A 17,157-nucleotide genomic window follows, 5' to 3' on the forward strand; every position below is an offset into this window, starting at 1 on the left:
TAAGTCGCTAAAAGCTAAAATCAAGGCAGTGATGACATCTATGGATCGAAACATTTTAAACGTGCATACTGCAGTTTCCGGAAGCGTCTAACTACAGTAGTCGAAAGGGAAGGCAATTTTTTTGAATAAATTTACTTACAACTTCCATATGTTGTGAAAGAAAATAAATCGCACAAAATTCATTGCTAGAATAACTAACTGGTGTATTTTTTCTCAAATATGCCATTTACTGCAAAAATTCGTCACGCACCCTGTAGATGGTAGGATTCCGATCGGTGGCAATACTTCCTAGGGTAAATGCAATCTGTAGTGATTGGGTTGCCTACTGATGAGAACCTTAATAACTGACATTCAGAAATCAGAAACTGTTTCTTTCCGTTTGTCTTGGTTTTCTGGCAAGACATCTTCACCTTTTTAGTATCTGTTCCTCCTGATTCTGCTGTATTCGCGGATCCCAATCAGTTCCGGACTTCTTTGGATTGGAGGTTTTCTATCCAGATCTATAATGTTTACCTATCCCGGCTATTACAGCACCGACAAAATTACAGGACGGTACCATGGTTTTTTTTTCAAAACAATCGAATGTAAACATTATTAGCAGTGGTGCCAGAATTGATTAAAACAATTACTTATAATGCGGTGGAAGGGTGTTTGAAGTGTGTTTTTGTGGGTTTTAGCACAATGTGTCAGAGTGATTTACCCCCGAGATTACCCCGATGCACACCCATTTTGCGCCATCTTTTTTTCTCAGTGTGCCGCAAGGGGTGGTCACTAGACTGATGCAAAATTTGAAATTTTCGCTCCACAGTGCTCAAACAGTTCCAAATTGGGCCCTGATTAGCCTCCCAAAATTTGAACTCATTTAGTGAGAAACATACTTGGCACAAACCATTTGAAGTTTATATGGGAACTACTACGGAGAAACCATAATTTCGGTTCATATCGATCTCAACATTCACCAGTTCACTCCACTTTAGAAAATGATAGCTGACCTTGTTGAAGACCACTTTTCGATCAAATGCATGGAACAAAAATTATTAATGATTCAAGACACTGATGTCTTATGATAATGCTCAATCAACTGTTCATCAGGCAACATTGGTGTTTATGGCACGTAGAATAGAGGACAAAAATCATGGCTACTATGTCACGCTGCAGAATACAGTGTTGCCCACAATACAGTTGCTTAATCTTGCCATAAGATTATCAATCTCTTCAACAATTAATAACTATTTAATTTGACGTTTGGCTGAAAAACGATTTTCTGCTAAGTTGTAGCTGATAAAAATTCCCATAAGAATAGTAATAGAACTTGTTAACAGTACAATATGTAAAAAGGCTGGAAGACAATGAACAAAAAGTTTTGTTTTCCCATAGTAATTTCCATGTAAACTTCAAATGGTTTGTGCCAAGTCAGTTTCTTATCAAATGAGTTTAAACTTTCGGAGGCTTATCAGGACCCGATTTGAAACCGTTTGAACACTGTGGAGCGAAAATTTCAAATTTTGCATCAGTCTAGTGGTCACTCTACACACTTATTTTGCGGCAACTTTTTTCTCAGTGTTTATCAGTGTGCCGCAGCTGTACCGACAGTGCCGAGAAGTCATTGAACTGACTTTTGTTTGTTTGTGAATAATGCCTTGTTTGGCAACCCGGTTATTTAACAGCTCTTGTTTTTGTTTTGTTTTTCAATGTTTACAAAAACGACGCGGACTCCAGTTGGGACTACACATTGCACAGTGGTCCAGAATGCAGATTTAGGTGGAATGATATGTTTTGAGCCTGAAATTGAAACTTTAGACTAAAAGTCTCTTCTACAAAGTTGTTCCTTATAGTTAGGCCCTCATTTTTATGACAATGAATTCTAGGGTGGTTCCTATTATCATTAAAATCAAAAATCTAACTTTTTTGTTTGAATAAATTAAGGTATACATTCTTCGGCAAAGTTAATTAAGCTAAGCTAATTTCAAGCAACTTTGTTGAAAATAACTTTTTTGTATCTCTTAAATTGGCCGATTTAGGGCTATTTTCTTGAATTGAGTTAGGGTGGCTCTTAAAAAAACATGAATAAATTCAAATTGATTTTATACGAGTTAAAAAAATAACATACCTCCAATTTTTTCATATTATTGAGAATAACATACGCCCTTTAAAATGTTGCAAAAAACTTTTTTTTTGTTTGCCCCAACCAGAGCTATTAACATTTGAAAAGTGCATATTTTTAGTAAACAAACGTCAATAACTCTTGATCGGCGAAAGATATTGACAAGCTTTGTGCAGCAAAAAATTGCGCCTTCTTAAGATCTAAATGTTATCTGAAGACGCTTTTGCTGAGAAATTCGAAATAAGAAAACTAGAGCAAGACGATGAACGGTGCGTGAAGCAACGAGAACATCGAAAAATGGCCATGGGCATGGCACCAGCACCTGGCAACAAAATGTCGGCAGCGGTCGCGACAGCCTCCGTCGTGGTAGCAGCGTCCGGTGGTGTGACGCCCATTTCGGTGACGGGTGGCTGTCTCAAATCCGAACACGATGAACCAATGTAAGATAGAGTCCATGTCCTTAGAAGGAAAGCACCTCGTTCGTCAGCTCTCACGCCACCATCAACGATCATCATCGTCATTGTCAGCACCATCCAAGGGCACACATTCACACCCCCCCATGTAATGTCCTTTCCAATTCGATTCGAGACTACACGGCGGAAGATCGATCTTGATAACATCCACTTATTGAAGGGAGAAATCATTGAAACAATATCAAAGCTAAATTTAGGGCATAGTCCAACGTCCGTCAAGACCTAACCTAAATAGTGTATTGCTAGAGCCACGGCCAGCGTTGCCAGATATACCGATTTATCGGTATTTATACCGATTTCCGAACTAGATACCGATATACAGATAAGGTTCTTCAGAATATCGATTTTTAAGAACTTATACCGATTTAAACCGATTTTTTTAAAAATCAAAATTATCATTGTCTACCCGCGCTCGAATTTCGGAGAAATTTTTTGTGAGAGACTTGTATCTTTTTGAAAACCTTATTTTTTTAGCCTTCAAAATTCTAAAAACTCATCTCTAAAGATGCCTTATGCTTGATACTCTTTTGACTAATGTTTGCATTTCCTTCTTTTGATTGGCTGCTCATCCATCGAGAAATAGTCGATGGCTCTTTCCGATGATTTCTAGGGAATTGAGAAATATTTTTGAAACATTATTTAACTTCTGGAAGTTTTTATTCATTTTTTTAAGTTTCATCCAAATTTCTCTGGAATTTTCTTCTAGCTTACCTTGGAAGCTTCTTCAGCCTTCGCTCGAATGATTCTTTCATCTTCTCCCGCCAGATTTTTCAACTTTCCCAGAACTGCAGGAACAGCTGCAGGAACATTTAAGAAGTTCTGAAGCTTCAGAAAAGTCCAGACTTAGGTGTAAGTTTCGATGAAGTTTCATAAATTTCTGTTAAAATTCGAAAACCCGGAAATCTCAGAAAAGTCCAATGAACTTCAGTGAACTTAAGGAAACATCATAAATATTTTGGAAACTTCACAAGTTCAAAGAACTTCAGGGAAATTTAATGGTTTTCAGGAACTTTAGTGAAGCTCCGAGAACATCAGGACAGATCAATGAATTTCAATGAAATTGCTGAAATTATAAAGGAGTTCCGAGAAACTCAGGAAATTTCTGAAAACTTCAGCAATGTCCTGAGGGGCTCATGCAAATTTAGGAAACGGAAGGGATGTTACATGAACATTTGATCATTGTGAGAACATTTTATGGGAAGTTCTATGCTTTTTAATGGCATTGTCGATAACTTTAAAACATTAAAAACATCGGGAAGATCAGAGAACTTCAATGCTGATGTTACAATAAATTCAAGAAAATTGTGAGAGCACTTAAGATATTTCGTAACCTTCAAGAAAGTCCAGATACCTTCAAAGATCGATAGAGATATTCCGGTATTCTTATTATAATCAGGGAAGTTCCGAGCGCTTCAAGGATGACCAGAGAACTTCAAAACAGCCCCTAATTTCAGAAACATTACAAGAACTTTTAAGGAATTTCGAGGAATGGAATATTCCTAAGTGCATTTCAGGAATGTTTTGAAAACTTCAGGGATGTTTTATGAATACAGGTATACCTCGTTATAACGTAACTGTCACTTTTGATCAAGCAAAGTAATAACACCATCAGAGATATGAGGCAATCCTTCATTTATTGGTCATGCCAATTTGAATAATTGACATTTTACGTTATATCGAGGTTTACCTGTATCAGGACATTTTTCTGGATCATTAGAACATCCCCCAGGAATTTCTTTCTTCTGGAATTATGTCCTTGTTTCTGGCTTCCGACTTTCTCTAGATGTTTCTTCCAATCTACCTTAGGAAGTTTCTGCCAGTGTCTTCAGGAAGCTTCGTTTATCTTCTCCAGGAAGTTCAATTAATTCTCCCCGAATTTTCTGTCGTCTTCTTCTGGAAGTTTGACCATAAGTCAAAGGTTTTTTTTTTCAACTTCTATTGGATGGTTTTTCCGAGTTTTTTCTGGCTTTCCCTGGAAATGGCTACTTCTGGAAATTTACTTCCGATTTCCGAAACTTTTCTGGATTCCTTTGGATGTGAAATTCGATTTTTTTTTTCCGGTAGTTTATTTAAATTTTCGCCAGTTTGTCAATTCGTCCGAACTTTCAAGACTTTCCCGGATGTTTTTCCAACTCGTCTTAGCACTTTCCTCAAAATTCATGCAGGAGAGCTTCTTTCGTCTTTCCCTGGATGTTTTTTTTTTCAGTTTCGTTCAGAAGCTAATTCAAACATACCCCGAAGTTTTCTTCTGGAATTTTCCGATCCTACACTCCCGATCATAAGTTTAAGGACACCCCAAAAAACATGACAAATTTGTAATGCTCATATCTCTGTCATGTTACGTCCAATTTTCGATCTCTTTAGATCATTTGAAAGGTATTGAATGGAACTTTTCTCGTAGGCAAATTGTTCAATATAATTTTCAAATTTTGTGTGCGAAAAGTTCACCCAAAGTTACAATATTTTTCAAAATTTACTCTGAAGAATTGTGACTGATTTTCTCGGAATTGGGTTGGCCAAATTTTGAAATAAAAGTAGTAATAGAACACTTATGCTATACGATGCATACCATTCAAATAACCTTTGGAGATCGAAAATTGAACGTAAAATGAGAGATTATTGAACAAAGCATATTTGCATGGTTTTTTGGGGGTGTCCTTAAACTTATGATCGGTAGTGTAGTTTAAAAGCTAAAATTTTGCTTTGATTAACGGCTTTCTCAGTCTTAAAACACGTCAACGACTACGATGTAATCTTCCCGACATTTCGGCCATGGGTTGGGGCCTTTTTCAAGGGAAATATTGTTTGTCGTTACTGCCCATAGTTTAGTCGTTGTTGTGGCTGATTTTCCATATTTTGGTTTCATTTAAAGATATTTAATTGAAAAAAACTGCTTAGTAACAATTTTGATCACCATTTGAGGACAACGAAAATTTTGAAAATTACATTAAACAAATTAAAGATTGTTTTAAGACTGAGAAAGCCGTTAAATAAAGCAATTCCCCTCAGGTCCCAGTCGTAACCATCGTTAGAATTTTCGCTTTCAAAAAAGGCAAAAATATAAAATTAAATGAATAGCAAATACCAATAAATACCGATTTTTAATACCTTCGATACCGATAAGATATAAAACAATCTGGCAACGCTGGCCACGGCTTCACAAATTAGCGATGTCCAATCTTCCAATGCTACTGCTGCTGGTCCGTCTCCTTTAAAATTCGTCAAAACAATGTTGTAGGAGACGGACCAGCAGCCAGCAGCATTAGAAGCAGCCGCAGCCGTGGGAGCTGCATCGCTAGTTCGGTCCGCTCACGATACCGCTGTCAGCTGTTGTTCTTTGTCTGGGAGGAAATGTGCCGTCACCGGTGTAACGATTTTGATAACGAAGTGTTGCTATGCAAGCGATTGCCCTGATTTCTTCATACTGGGTGGTCGGAATGCTTTTACACAGTCTGGCGTGAAATGATGTAACTAGTTCTTTGGACAGGCATCAGGATGTGCGCTGACAATTCGATTTAGGAGAATCCATGAAAAGACTTGGTGGAGATTCACGGTTGTGTTTTGAAACAAATTGATTATATTGTGGCAACATCAATAACAAATTTTGACACATGCACACTGCGCACGCAGGCACAGAAAACGTTCAGTGTTGCCAGTAACTTTAAAGATCAGAAAAATTGTAACCATGGGTGCCAAACAGTACCAATGACTGTGCCCAGGTGTGTCCAAGCTTGTTTTTGGCACACTGTGCGGAGTGACCAACCCCTTGGTGTTCCAGTCATCGCACTGACATTGTTTGCTTGTGAATAATGGCATGCTTGGCCACAGTTCAAATGTTTTATTTTGAAGCAACAACACAACTAGCAGTGGAATCCGAATTTGAAATAAGTTCGATTACATTAGCAAAAATAACCATCTTAGCAGCCCTCGCTGAGACTTCTTATGGGAGCGAGCTGTCAGCTAAAATATTTAGGATCAAAAATTATGATTTTTAATCTTTATTTAAGAACGGGGATGAATGTCGTTGTGTTCAGAAAGCGAAGTTCTTTCAGATAATGTATAAAAACCGGTATGTTTTTCGAAATGAAACAACCTAATTTGGAGGATGGTGATATTCAAATGTGGGAAATTTGCGAGATTTGTTTTTTTTCTGCACAACTATTTATTTAAACGAATTTTTAAAGAAAAGAAGAATACAAAAGTAAAAACAAGAATATAATTTTTCCTACAGTTTTAAAGCTTCGAAGTTTGTTAACTTGTTAAATGACCTAAAGGTTTTACTGTTTTTTTTTTATTAAATTAATAATCAAGAACTTAATCTGACTACGAATTTTACACATTCTTGTTCAAAGTAAGTTTTGGTGTGTATTTGTTAAAAGCTTTCTTACCATGCGCCATGGCTACTAATTTTATACAGTTCTTCTCGTTACGTGTTCGTGTGTGTGTTTGTGTGTGCTTCTTTCTATTCTTCTTCACTCGTTGATCGACGATCGATGGTATGCGACTACAAGTAGGGAACCAGAATATATATGGGTCCGAGCCAGTTTCTTCAGGGATGTGTAACGTATTTGTATGGTTATAGATTCGGTTAAAAATTCATATAAAAAATTGTTTCCCTGACCCGGATATCACATATACAAATATATAAAGAGTTTCCAGTTGAAGTAGTTGCTTCTTCTCCTTCTTGTTGTCCTGCTCCTGCTTGTTCTAGTTACTAGTTGCTTACACGCTAAAAAAATAAACTCAAGTTCATATACTTTCCTTTGTTCAAAATAAAAAATCGATTATGTACAAAAGACTTCTTTTTTTAAGGGGGGTTTAGGTAATAGATTGAAGTACTAGAAAAGCTACATTCTATCGAATAAATAAATAAATAGTTGAGGGATTCAAGAGACGAAAGTATCGGTTAAGTAGTAGTAGTAGTAGTAATTAGTAGTAGAAGTTGATAGAGTTTGAGGCTTAGAAAGTGGTCAGCAGCTCCTCCTGGATGCTGTTGGATCTGAGCAGCTGACGAGGGGATTGACCACCGATGCTGGAGATGGTCTCCGACTTGGTGGCCTCGTTCGTTTTCATCGTGTGGTAGTGTTCGGAGAATTCCTGTAAAGTTGGAAGAACAAGTTAGTTTAGCTGCAGAATGTTTGGTGTGATTCGTTCAGGCCATTACCTTCAGACGGCTGCCCGGGAAGATTGCACGTTCGCGCTTCTTGATCATGAAGTCGGTGTGGACGAGCCATCTGTGCTCGAAGCATTCCTCTACCGAGGGACGTTTCCTGAAAAGCATCGAGATTATCAAATTTACAAACATCCGGTTCTTCCAAGTTCGATAGGCCTTACGTGGGAGCACGCTTGAAGATCAACATCAGGAATCGTGTGGCTTCCTGGGTGACCTCCTTGAAGAGGTATTCGAACCGGTATCGAACGAAGCTGATGTTGGCGCGGGTTTCGGCTTCGTCTCCACCTCGGAACGGACTCGTTGCCGACAGGAACAGATAGGCCAGGCAACCAACGCTCCACATGTCAGTCTGAGGGTAGGCGGCTTCGCCGTTAAGCACTTCAGGAGCTGTTTAGAAAAAAAACAAAAAACCCCACTCAGTTAACCGTGATCACTTACCAAACACCATCAATATACTTACAAGTGAAGTCCAACCAGCTGAGGCTGGGCACGTTCGAGCCCAGTTTGGACACGGGCTGTGCCGCTCCAAAGTCGACCAGTTTGACCTGTACCTGTCGAACCGAGGACATGACGATGTTATCTGGCTGCAAGTCCAGGTGGCAAATTCCGCGCCAGTGCAGATAATGTAGACCATCCAGGATCTGGTTGATGATCGTGGCCACTATCTGCTCGGAGTACTCCGCGCGACTACTCAGATAGGTCAACACATCGGCGCCCTGCAGTTTCTCCATGACCAAGGCTGCGATCGACGTATTCTTCGGTTTGAACGCAGCGAACAGACTGGCGATACGTTCGTGTCTCAGCGTTCGTAGCATCTCAAATTCACGCTCCGCTGCCTCAGCGACGCGTTCATCTCCCAGTTCGAAGATCTTCGCCACAACGATCTTATCGGTGGCCTTCTCCAGACCCTTGACCACGATCGAGTACCGACCGCGTGAAATCTCCGACATGAAGCTGAACTTTTCATTGTAGTTACCCTCAACGGTCCACTTCAGCGGAGTCTTCTCGTAGCTGTAGTCCAAACGTCCCACACGTTCTTCCGGAGACACGTGCTGACCAGATTCCGTCAGCTGCTGCAATTGTTTCATAGCCCGGGTGATCTGAATCTTGGGAGCTTCAACATCCAAAGTGCCAATATTCTTCGTAGCGACACCGCGATCACTCCATCCAACCCTATTGTAGGCAGCTAACCTGAATTGATAGTTGGTATTCGGGGACAATCCGTGCACCAGGTAGAACTCGTGATCGATATTGCTGGCCACGTCCACCCAATCAGCCCTACCATGTTGCTTCATTTCCAAGCTGTAGCAGATAACCTGCGAGTTACCGTCATGTCGTGGCTGTCTCCAGCGCAGCAAAACTTCCGTATCGCTGACAGCAACCGCATCCGGACAATCCGGAGAATCTGGGATAATGGCGATCACTACACGGCAGCGAGCCACCGTCTTCGCGACTCTATTGCTGGCAACGGCCTTGTAGATACCGCAATCGTTGTGTGACGCCGGATGGAACTGAATAACCGAACGGCCATCGACGTCATCTAGCACCTTAATGCGATTGCTATCTGTAACGACCATGTCGTTGCGGAACCACGTGACCGAGGGCTTTGGATCACCGACCGCGTAGCAAATGATCTGATTCGGCTCACCCTCACGGATGGCGATCGTCTGTGGCTTCTCGCGGAAGAACGGCGCATGGCCTTCTCGCTTAACTTCAATCATAGCTTCGGCTTCGGCGTACGAACCAAGACGCGTTCCCACTTCCGTACGCAGACGACGACTGATGGTGACGCTGTCGTCCGTTCCGTAGCGGCTGATACGGCTTCTGCGTTCGTCATCAATTTCCTCATCCATGATATCGGTGAAGCGGCGACGCTCGCGAATGATCGGTAGCTGTAAAACCCCCGCCCCGAAATCAAAATTAGTAATGTTAACTCATCTTGGTCTAAGTTATACTTACACTACTGTCGTAGTTGCTCTCGCTGAGCAGACTGGGCGAACGGTGCTTGGCGATCTTCATGTACTCGCGCAGACGACATGGGAAGGTAGTGTCACGCAGCTGCAACAGGTAAGTGTCCGGGCCATACTGGTATTGGCTTTCGGATTTGAAGGAAGCCGTCTCGTAGTCCGGATGGTTGTCCTTGGATACGTATTCGTCCCACTTCCTGCGCTTGTGCGGAATATCGTCGACGGTGACTGGTGGTGGAGTGCCTTCCGGAGTGAAGATGATTCCCGGAGGATACACCATCTTGGATGGGTGATCGAAGCAGCTCATCAACGGACGGCGACGGTAGTAGGTGTGGCATGAAGCGTTGGTGTACCAATCTCTGTAGTGGTAATAGTACCGGCGGAGACGATCCGTACCGATCTGGTACTCTTCGAAGGTTCGCTTGTAGATGACATCGAACCATGAGTGCGACAAGGCTTCCTTGATGGTCATGCGGTGTTCGTCCTCGTAGACCAGCAGTCTGGTGATGAAGTCACGGGCTTCTGACGAAATGAACTCCCATACAGTGCCAACGAAGGTCCACTTGCCGTCGCGAACCTTGGTTAGGGTTTCGCGGTCGTTTCGACCCATGAACGGACTAATACCTCCCAGCAGAATGTAGGTAATGATACCGATGCTCCACATGTCCTGTCCAAGCCCGACGCCACGGCGATTGATAACTTCTGGTGCAACAAACTCCGGCATTCCGTAGTCCAGCGTGTACATTTTGTCATCTTCGATACGGCGAGACAAGCCAAAGTCGCAAATCTTCAGGTTGTCACTGCCAGGGTAAGCAATGAGCAGATCCTTGATGGTCAGACCCATATGACCGATTCCTCGGCTGTGCATGTGCTCCAGACCCAGAAGAATCTGGTACACATAGATGGCGATTTGACGCTCGGTATAGTAGTCGTGCATCAGCAGATTGTCTCGGACCAGTTCACCACCCGACGCAAGCTCAATAATCAGCGACAACGACCTGTTGATGTCGAAGGCATCGTGCAGACGAATCAACTTCCTATGGTTCAGGATGTTCATGATGTCTACTTCATTAAACATGAACGGTCTCAGATCCGGGCTGCCGTACATAATCTTGGCGGCAAAGTTGCGGCCGCTGGAACGATCCGTTGCGTGGTAAGTAATACCCTGCGTACCTCTTCCAATCTCGTCACCAATGTCGTAAAAGTCTTCGTAGACCTTGTTCCTAGCTCGGACGTACGGGGTTCTGTGATGGGCATTGTACACGTAGTCATCCTCGTTGTCCTCAACGTGGACCATAACCGACGAACTGATCGATCCAATTGCGTTGCGTACGCTGATCGAGTACAAGCCTTCGTCCTTCTTGATTGCATCGGTGATCAGCAGAACCCAGGTGTCCGGCTCGTAGAAGATCATCTGAAAGAATTTGAAAATTGTGAAAAAATCCTGCTGGACTCATCTCCCGCCATAAAAATGCATACCTTAAGGCGTGTTGATTCGGCGATCGGTTGCCAATCCTTGTACCATTTCACATCCGGGAAGGGTACGCCAGCGATCTTGGCTTCGACGCGACCCGAACGGCGACCCATAATGAATACCTCCTCCGGACGCTGCAGGAAGCGTGGATACTCGCCGAGCTCTAGGCAGACGCGTTGCCGTACGGAGCCGTACTCGTTAGAAGCGACGGCTTCGTACACGCCAACGTCCCGCTCGGACATGCGGTTGATGAACAGCGTAGCCTGACCGTTTCTGGTGTAACTGAAGCAATAACGACCACCGGCTTCGATCTTCTGATCGTTGAAGTAGTAGGTCATTGTTGGCTTCGGATAACCATACACAAACCAGAACAGGCTGACATTGTGATTCTTGGTTCCGTATTGGACAGGGAATTCCTGACGAAGGAACTCTGGTGTGATTCCGGACCGTTGGTCACGGTGGGTGGGACGTTCTACATCGAAGTTGTGTGGATAAAGCGGGGAAACGTCCGGGCGGTAATCACGTCCCGGTCCAAGATAGGGATAGAAGACTGGAGGTTCAGACTCCAGTTTCTGTCTATACGTTTGGACATAGGGACTGGGTTCGCTGGAGCCGTACATGTTTTCGACACGAATGCGGAACTTGTAGTCACGGAACGGTTCTAGGTCGCGCACCTCGCACGAGCAACTGCGAATTCCGGAGCGGTAGGTGTACCATTCGCCATCGGGAAGCTCCATCATCTCCATCTGGTAGGTGACGGGGTGGCGTGGAACGGTAGTCATGGATGGTTTCCAGGACAAGGTCATACGACGATCGGACAGTTTCGAGATGATCGGCCTATCCATCAGTGGGTACGGGGTGGTATGGAGGTAGCTCTTGTCCTTGCCCTTTCCGTAGCGGCGTCTTGGGCAAGCATCCAGTGTTTCGAAGCGTAGATTGGCGTGAGCCAATACTTCGGCCAGATTATTGCTAATCTTGCAAGTGTAGCGGCCAAGATCCTCCTCTTGAATATCATCAACAATCAGACGAGCCAGACCGTTGATGTCGGCTTCGATGCGGTATTTCTCGCTTGGGACTAGACGGTGACCGTCGCGGATCCATTCCACAGTCGGCAGAGGGAAACCATCGACGCAAGCAGTAAACTTGGCCTTCATTCCTTCGAGCACAGTCATGTCAATTGGTTTCTTCAAGAAGTAGGCAGGAGTTGGTTCGTCACCTCTTGTCAGTTGGGAAACAACGTCCAGTTTAGCTTCTACGGTGCTGGATCCCTCGCGATTGGTAGCAGTGCACGAGTACAGTCCGGTATCGGATTCGACGCACTCCTTGATGTACAGACAGCAGTGTTCGCCTTCGTACTTCATGCTGTAGCGATCGTTTGGATTGATCGGTGTCTCGTTCTTGTACCATTGAACAGTCGGGCGTGGATTACCAACCAGTTTCGCTGGGAACTTGGCTTCCAGTCCAGGTAGTTGCTGTACATCTGGGAAATGGTAGACGAAGTTCGGCTTCTGGAACATCTTGCGGACGATAGCCGAAGCTTTGGTTTCGGTTTCTCCTAGTGGATTGGCCATCAGACAAGCATACTCGCCAGAGTCGGACACTTCAGTCGGGGTGATGGTCAGCCCAACGGTTTTGCCGTCGCACGTGACAGTAACACGTCCAGTTGGTTGGAGGGGCTCCCCATCCTTCGTCCAGATAACCTCTGGCGCTGGGTTACCAATGAAGCGAGCTCTGAATGTGAGCTCCTTGCCTTCATCGGCGGTGATATCGCGAATACCTCCCAGGAAGCTTGGTGGCTCCTCTCCGGTTGATGTATCGGTAACTGGCAAGATTGTCACCTTTCCAGTGCACGCTGTGTCACCGTTTTCGTTGGAAGCGACTACCTGGTAGTCTCCACAATCGGTTCCCACCGACTTTTCGACAGTGAGGGTAGAGCAACCTTCTCCTTCTTGCGTGATCCTGAAGTGATCGCCCGTAATCTGCGTTCCATTGTGCAACCAGTTGATCGCGGGAGATGGGAATCCAATAACCTTGACGTTCAGCTTGATCGGATAGCCCTCAACGATGCTAATGTCCTGCAGTTCATTGACGAATTGGGGCTTCTTGGCCTTCGGAATGATTTCGGTGATCGAAGCGGAAGTGGCCTTGCCGACCTCATTCTTCACCTCGCAGGTGTAGATACCGGCATCCTCCGGAGTGACGCGATCGATTATGAATCCAACGATACCATTGGGTTCGTTGATGAAGTTGATCGCCTTGGTCTGATGAATGGGCAAACCGTCCTTGAACCACCTTACCTCGGGCATTGGGAAACCGGCAATCTTGGCCTCCATGTGCAGTGTTTCGCCAACGACGATCTTGTGGTCCTGCAGTGGACGGACAAATATCGGATAACGCTGCTTGGCTGTGAGTGAAATAAGAAAGGTTAATACGGGTGGATCGCGTGTTTTTAATTTTAATCAGAACTTACGAGTGACAGCAATGGAAGATTGCGTGGATACTTCTCCGGTCTTGTTTGACAGAACCAATTTGTAGCAACCGCTGTCTCCGGGATCGGCCTTCTCGACAATCAACCGGCAGCGTCCATCGTGACCGTGGGTGATCTTGACGCTGGAGAGTGTAAGTTGGAAAGTAGAAATGATTCTATGTTTTACAAATACAGTCTTTGATCGATACTCACTGCTCATTAGGAGTAACCTCGATGCCATCCTTGTACCAAGTCATCTTCGGTAGCGGGCTACCATCAACGATACACGACAACTCCAGGCGATCGTCCTCCTCCAGATCCATACCTCGCTCGAGTCCCTTACCGAACACGGGTTGTTCGTTTTTGACCAAAATCATAAACTTGGCTTCCGTTTCTCCACCAATGCTCGTTGCCAAGCAAGAATACTGCAATAAGAAACAGTTCCGGTTAGATCTTCGCGCTGAACTTGATCAACGCAGCAACACTTACATTGCCTTGCCATTCAGGTCCGAAGTGGGTGATGAACAGTTCGCTGACTACTTCGATATCACCGGAAGTGACAACCTTGATCTTCGGTTCGTTGGTTTCCTCGTCGATCTCCTCCAGATTCAGTGGGGTTCCGTTGCGCAGCCACTGAATAGTCGGACGTGGACAACCAGAGATGTCGACCCTGTTGTAGACATCGCCCCAATCGTGTACGTTGATGCTGTCCGGTTCCTTCGTGAAGGTTGGTTTCGTCACTACGAAGATTAATTGGAATTAATCTTTGAACGGACTGACAAATACTGGCATTACTTACTGTGCACATTCAGCTTGGCAGTGGCGATCGTTTCACCGAAGGTGTTCGACGCCGTAACGGTGTAAGTTCCATGTTCGGTCAGGGCGCAAGACTCCACCAGCAGGGTATAGATTTCCTTCTCCACGTCGGCAATCACGTCGCAGTTGTCTACGTTGCACAGGTTGATGCCATCCTTGGTCCAGACGACCCTCGGCTTCGGATTGGCCTTGATCAGCACCTGGAAGACACCCTGCGTAAACGGTTCCACGGTGATATCATGGAAGTTTTCGATCTCCGGCTTCAGCAGCACATCCAAGCGGCAGTTGGACTCGTTAATATCGTACTTGTTGGTCGCACGGAAGGTATAGTTGCCGGTATCGTAGTGACGAGCTTCCGCAATGTATAAGGTGTAGGTGATCTCTTTGAGGTTGTATTCCAACTCCTTGATTTCGGTCTTCATCTGGATGAAGTTGTCGGCTTGCACTTCGGTACCATCCTGGATCCAGGAAATCTCCGGCTCCGGATCGGCAGTGATCGTTACGCTCAGAGTGATCGGTTCGTCTTTGTGGACGCTGAAGTCCTCCAAACCTTTCTGGAACTTGGGACGGCGGTACTCCTTGCATGCTGCAATTTGGAACCATTGTTGAGCTGTTCATTGGAAGTAATTGTCTTGTACTTACGAATAACGGTCAGGTGGCATGGCAGCGTCTTCTCTCCGATGCGGTTCTTGACCACGGCCTTCCACTCGCCGGCGTCGGCTTCCTTAACGTCGAGGTTCTCGATCTTGTAGAGAGTCTAGGGAAGAGGCAAAACTTCAGCATTCGGCGGAACGCAATCGAGCGCTTCATTACTTACTCCCGAGTCAGTAATACGGATGCGTTCACTAGCGTTGACCTCCTCTCCGTTGAGGACCCAGGACACGGTCGGTCGTGGGATACCATCGGCTTCCACGGTCCACGTAAGTGGCAGGGAATCGAACGTCGTGACATCGGCGATATCGGTCTTGAGGATCTCCGGAGACGCTAGATTATATTGGAATACGGGAGTTAGATGGCAGTTATCGACACAACTGACGGCAGTTAGTTGGAAACTAAGTAAATATTTACATTGTTTAGAGACACTATATACAGATTTTTGTTTTGGTTTTTGAAAACAGGTAAGTGGTAGCTAGCCACTACGGTACGTGCGGTAGATATATGACACAGATAAGCCTGACCTAGATATCGGCAGTTTTTGGATTTGGAGGCTTGGAGTCCCCGTATTGCTTGGTAGCGCGGTAGCCGACGAAGCAGTGAACTGCTTTGCTAGACCTATACATTCAGATTTGTTTTGTTTTCTGGACAAAGAGGACCATATCTACAGAGGAGTGGAAAGTTGGGTGCACTTACCAATCCCTCTTTCGCTGGATTTGCCGCAGACAGGAAGCGAAATTTAGACCAGTACGGTTAGCTGAGCTGAAACCGCCGCGCAAGCGTTAGTCACGTGTTTGTACAATTCATAGATAGCATGCGTTGCCAATTTGGGAGATTTGTCGGAAAGTGTGTCTATATTGGTGTGTTGTTGCAAAGGGATGGAAAATGTGCGTGCGAGTGTAGTAAAATAGTGATAGTAGCGAGAATGTGAGATTTGGGCCTTTAAAGTACTACCTTCTGGACGTGTGGGTTGTTTGACTTCGGATTCTTTTGGTTTCTTTGATGCTTCGGCGTCTTCTTCGACGGTTTCGTCTTTCAGCAGAGCTTGCTTAGTCTGTTCATTGATCGATTCTTGTTTTGGTTTCTCTGGCTTTTGCTGTACTGCTTCTTCCAGCGATTCCTTCCGCAGTTTCTTGGATTTGAGACTCTCCGAACCATCATCCGCACCAAGAGCTGCTGGCTGTGTTGGTTCTTCAACAGCTTTGACTTCGGCTGCTTCCTTTTCTAGAGCTTTCTCAACTGCGTTCGTAGCTTGAACTTCTTCCGAGTCTACGGGTTTACCCTTAGCAGCTTGACCTTCCGTTGCATCTGCCTTCTCGAGCATCTTTGCTGATTTGGGTGTCGCCGAATCTTTACTTACTTTAACGCACCTTTCGTCGACTTCCACATCACCTTCCTCTACCTCTTGCTTCTCTATCAACCGAGCCTTTTTTGTTTCATCTGCCAAATCGTCTACAAAATGAACTTTCTTGCCCTTTTCTGCATCCCTTTGTTCAGCTTCTTCCTTTTGTAAGCCCAACGATGAATCTGCTTGCTGTGACTCAGCCGAGATACCATTGGTTTGCACGCGCTGACCGCTCTCAGGCTCTTCCGTGCCCAATCTGCTGGATTGTCGCGAAATCGACTGCTCATCGTCCGAGGTGGTTGCCGAAGTGATGGAAACTCCTCGAGAAAACTTGCCGGTGCTCGACGAGACGGCTTCGTTGTCCGATTCCAGCTCTTCGATCACTAGCCGAGTCCCGGAGGACTCGTTGACCGTGAGATGATGATACTTGGCCGTATCTTCCGGCGATTGGAAGGTTATGCTGTCGACCTCTTCGACGTGCAGGGCAGAAGCGTGTGGCTTGTTAGGGTAGATGATCCTTTGGGGAGTTTCCAACGGTGATCCACTGTCTTCTTCGAAGATGATCGTGGTTGCGCGCATCTGATGGATCGAGTGGGATTCTTCGGGGCCTATTCAGAGATTGTGCATGAGTGTGTGTGTGTGTGATGCTGTGACAAGGGAAGTCGGGACAAGGAAATCGACAAG

General features: G+C 44.9%; 1 protein-coding gene across 7 annotated transcripts in view; it reads right to left on the reverse strand.

Moving 5' to 3' along the window:
* Positions 1 to 6,725: 6,725 nt before the first annotated feature.
* The window catches only part of Obsc (Obscurin), a 222,500-nt gene continuing 212,068 nt past the window's right edge, over positions 6,726 to 17,157 (reverse strand). For 6 of the 7 annotated variants that reach the window (XM_065230324.1, XM_065230322.1, XM_065230325.1 and 3 more), the window contains 13 exons: positions 16,083 to 17,081; positions 15,292 to 15,458; positions 15,117 to 15,231; positions 14,458 to 15,060; positions 14,148 to 14,398; positions 13,872 to 14,083; positions 13,662 to 13,801; positions 11,197 to 13,595; positions 9,710 to 11,131; positions 8,211 to 9,642; positions 7,912 to 8,137; positions 7,742 to 7,847; positions 6,726 to 7,674 (listed from right to left, as the gene is read on the reverse strand). In XM_065230324.1, the coding sequence (XP_065086396.1) occupies positions 7,537 to 7,674; positions 7,742 to 7,847; positions 7,912 to 8,137; positions 8,211 to 9,642; positions 9,710 to 11,131; positions 11,197 to 13,595; positions 13,662 to 13,801; positions 13,872 to 14,083; positions 14,148 to 14,398; positions 14,458 to 15,060; positions 15,117 to 15,231; positions 15,292 to 15,458; positions 16,083 to 17,081 (8,210 nt within the window). In that variant the 3' untranslated portion in view covers positions 6,726 to 7,536. The remainder of the gene's footprint in view (positions 7,675 to 7,741; positions 7,848 to 7,911; positions 8,138 to 8,210; positions 9,643 to 9,709; positions 11,132 to 11,196; positions 13,596 to 13,661; positions 13,802 to 13,871; positions 14,084 to 14,147; positions 14,399 to 14,457; positions 15,061 to 15,116; positions 15,232 to 15,291; positions 15,459 to 16,082; positions 17,082 to 17,157) is intronic. The other variant, XM_065230327.1, reaches the window with a different exon arrangement.

Source organism: Ochlerotatus camptorhynchus, unplaced genomic scaffold (genome assembly GCF_037179485.1).
Source record: "Ochlerotatus camptorhynchus isolate MF236.1 unplaced genomic scaffold, CSIRO-AGI_Acam_v1.1 ptg000330l, whole genome shotgun sequence".
Lineage (NCBI taxonomy): Eukaryota > Metazoa > Arthropoda > Insecta > Diptera > Culicidae > Ochlerotatus > Ochlerotatus camptorhynchus.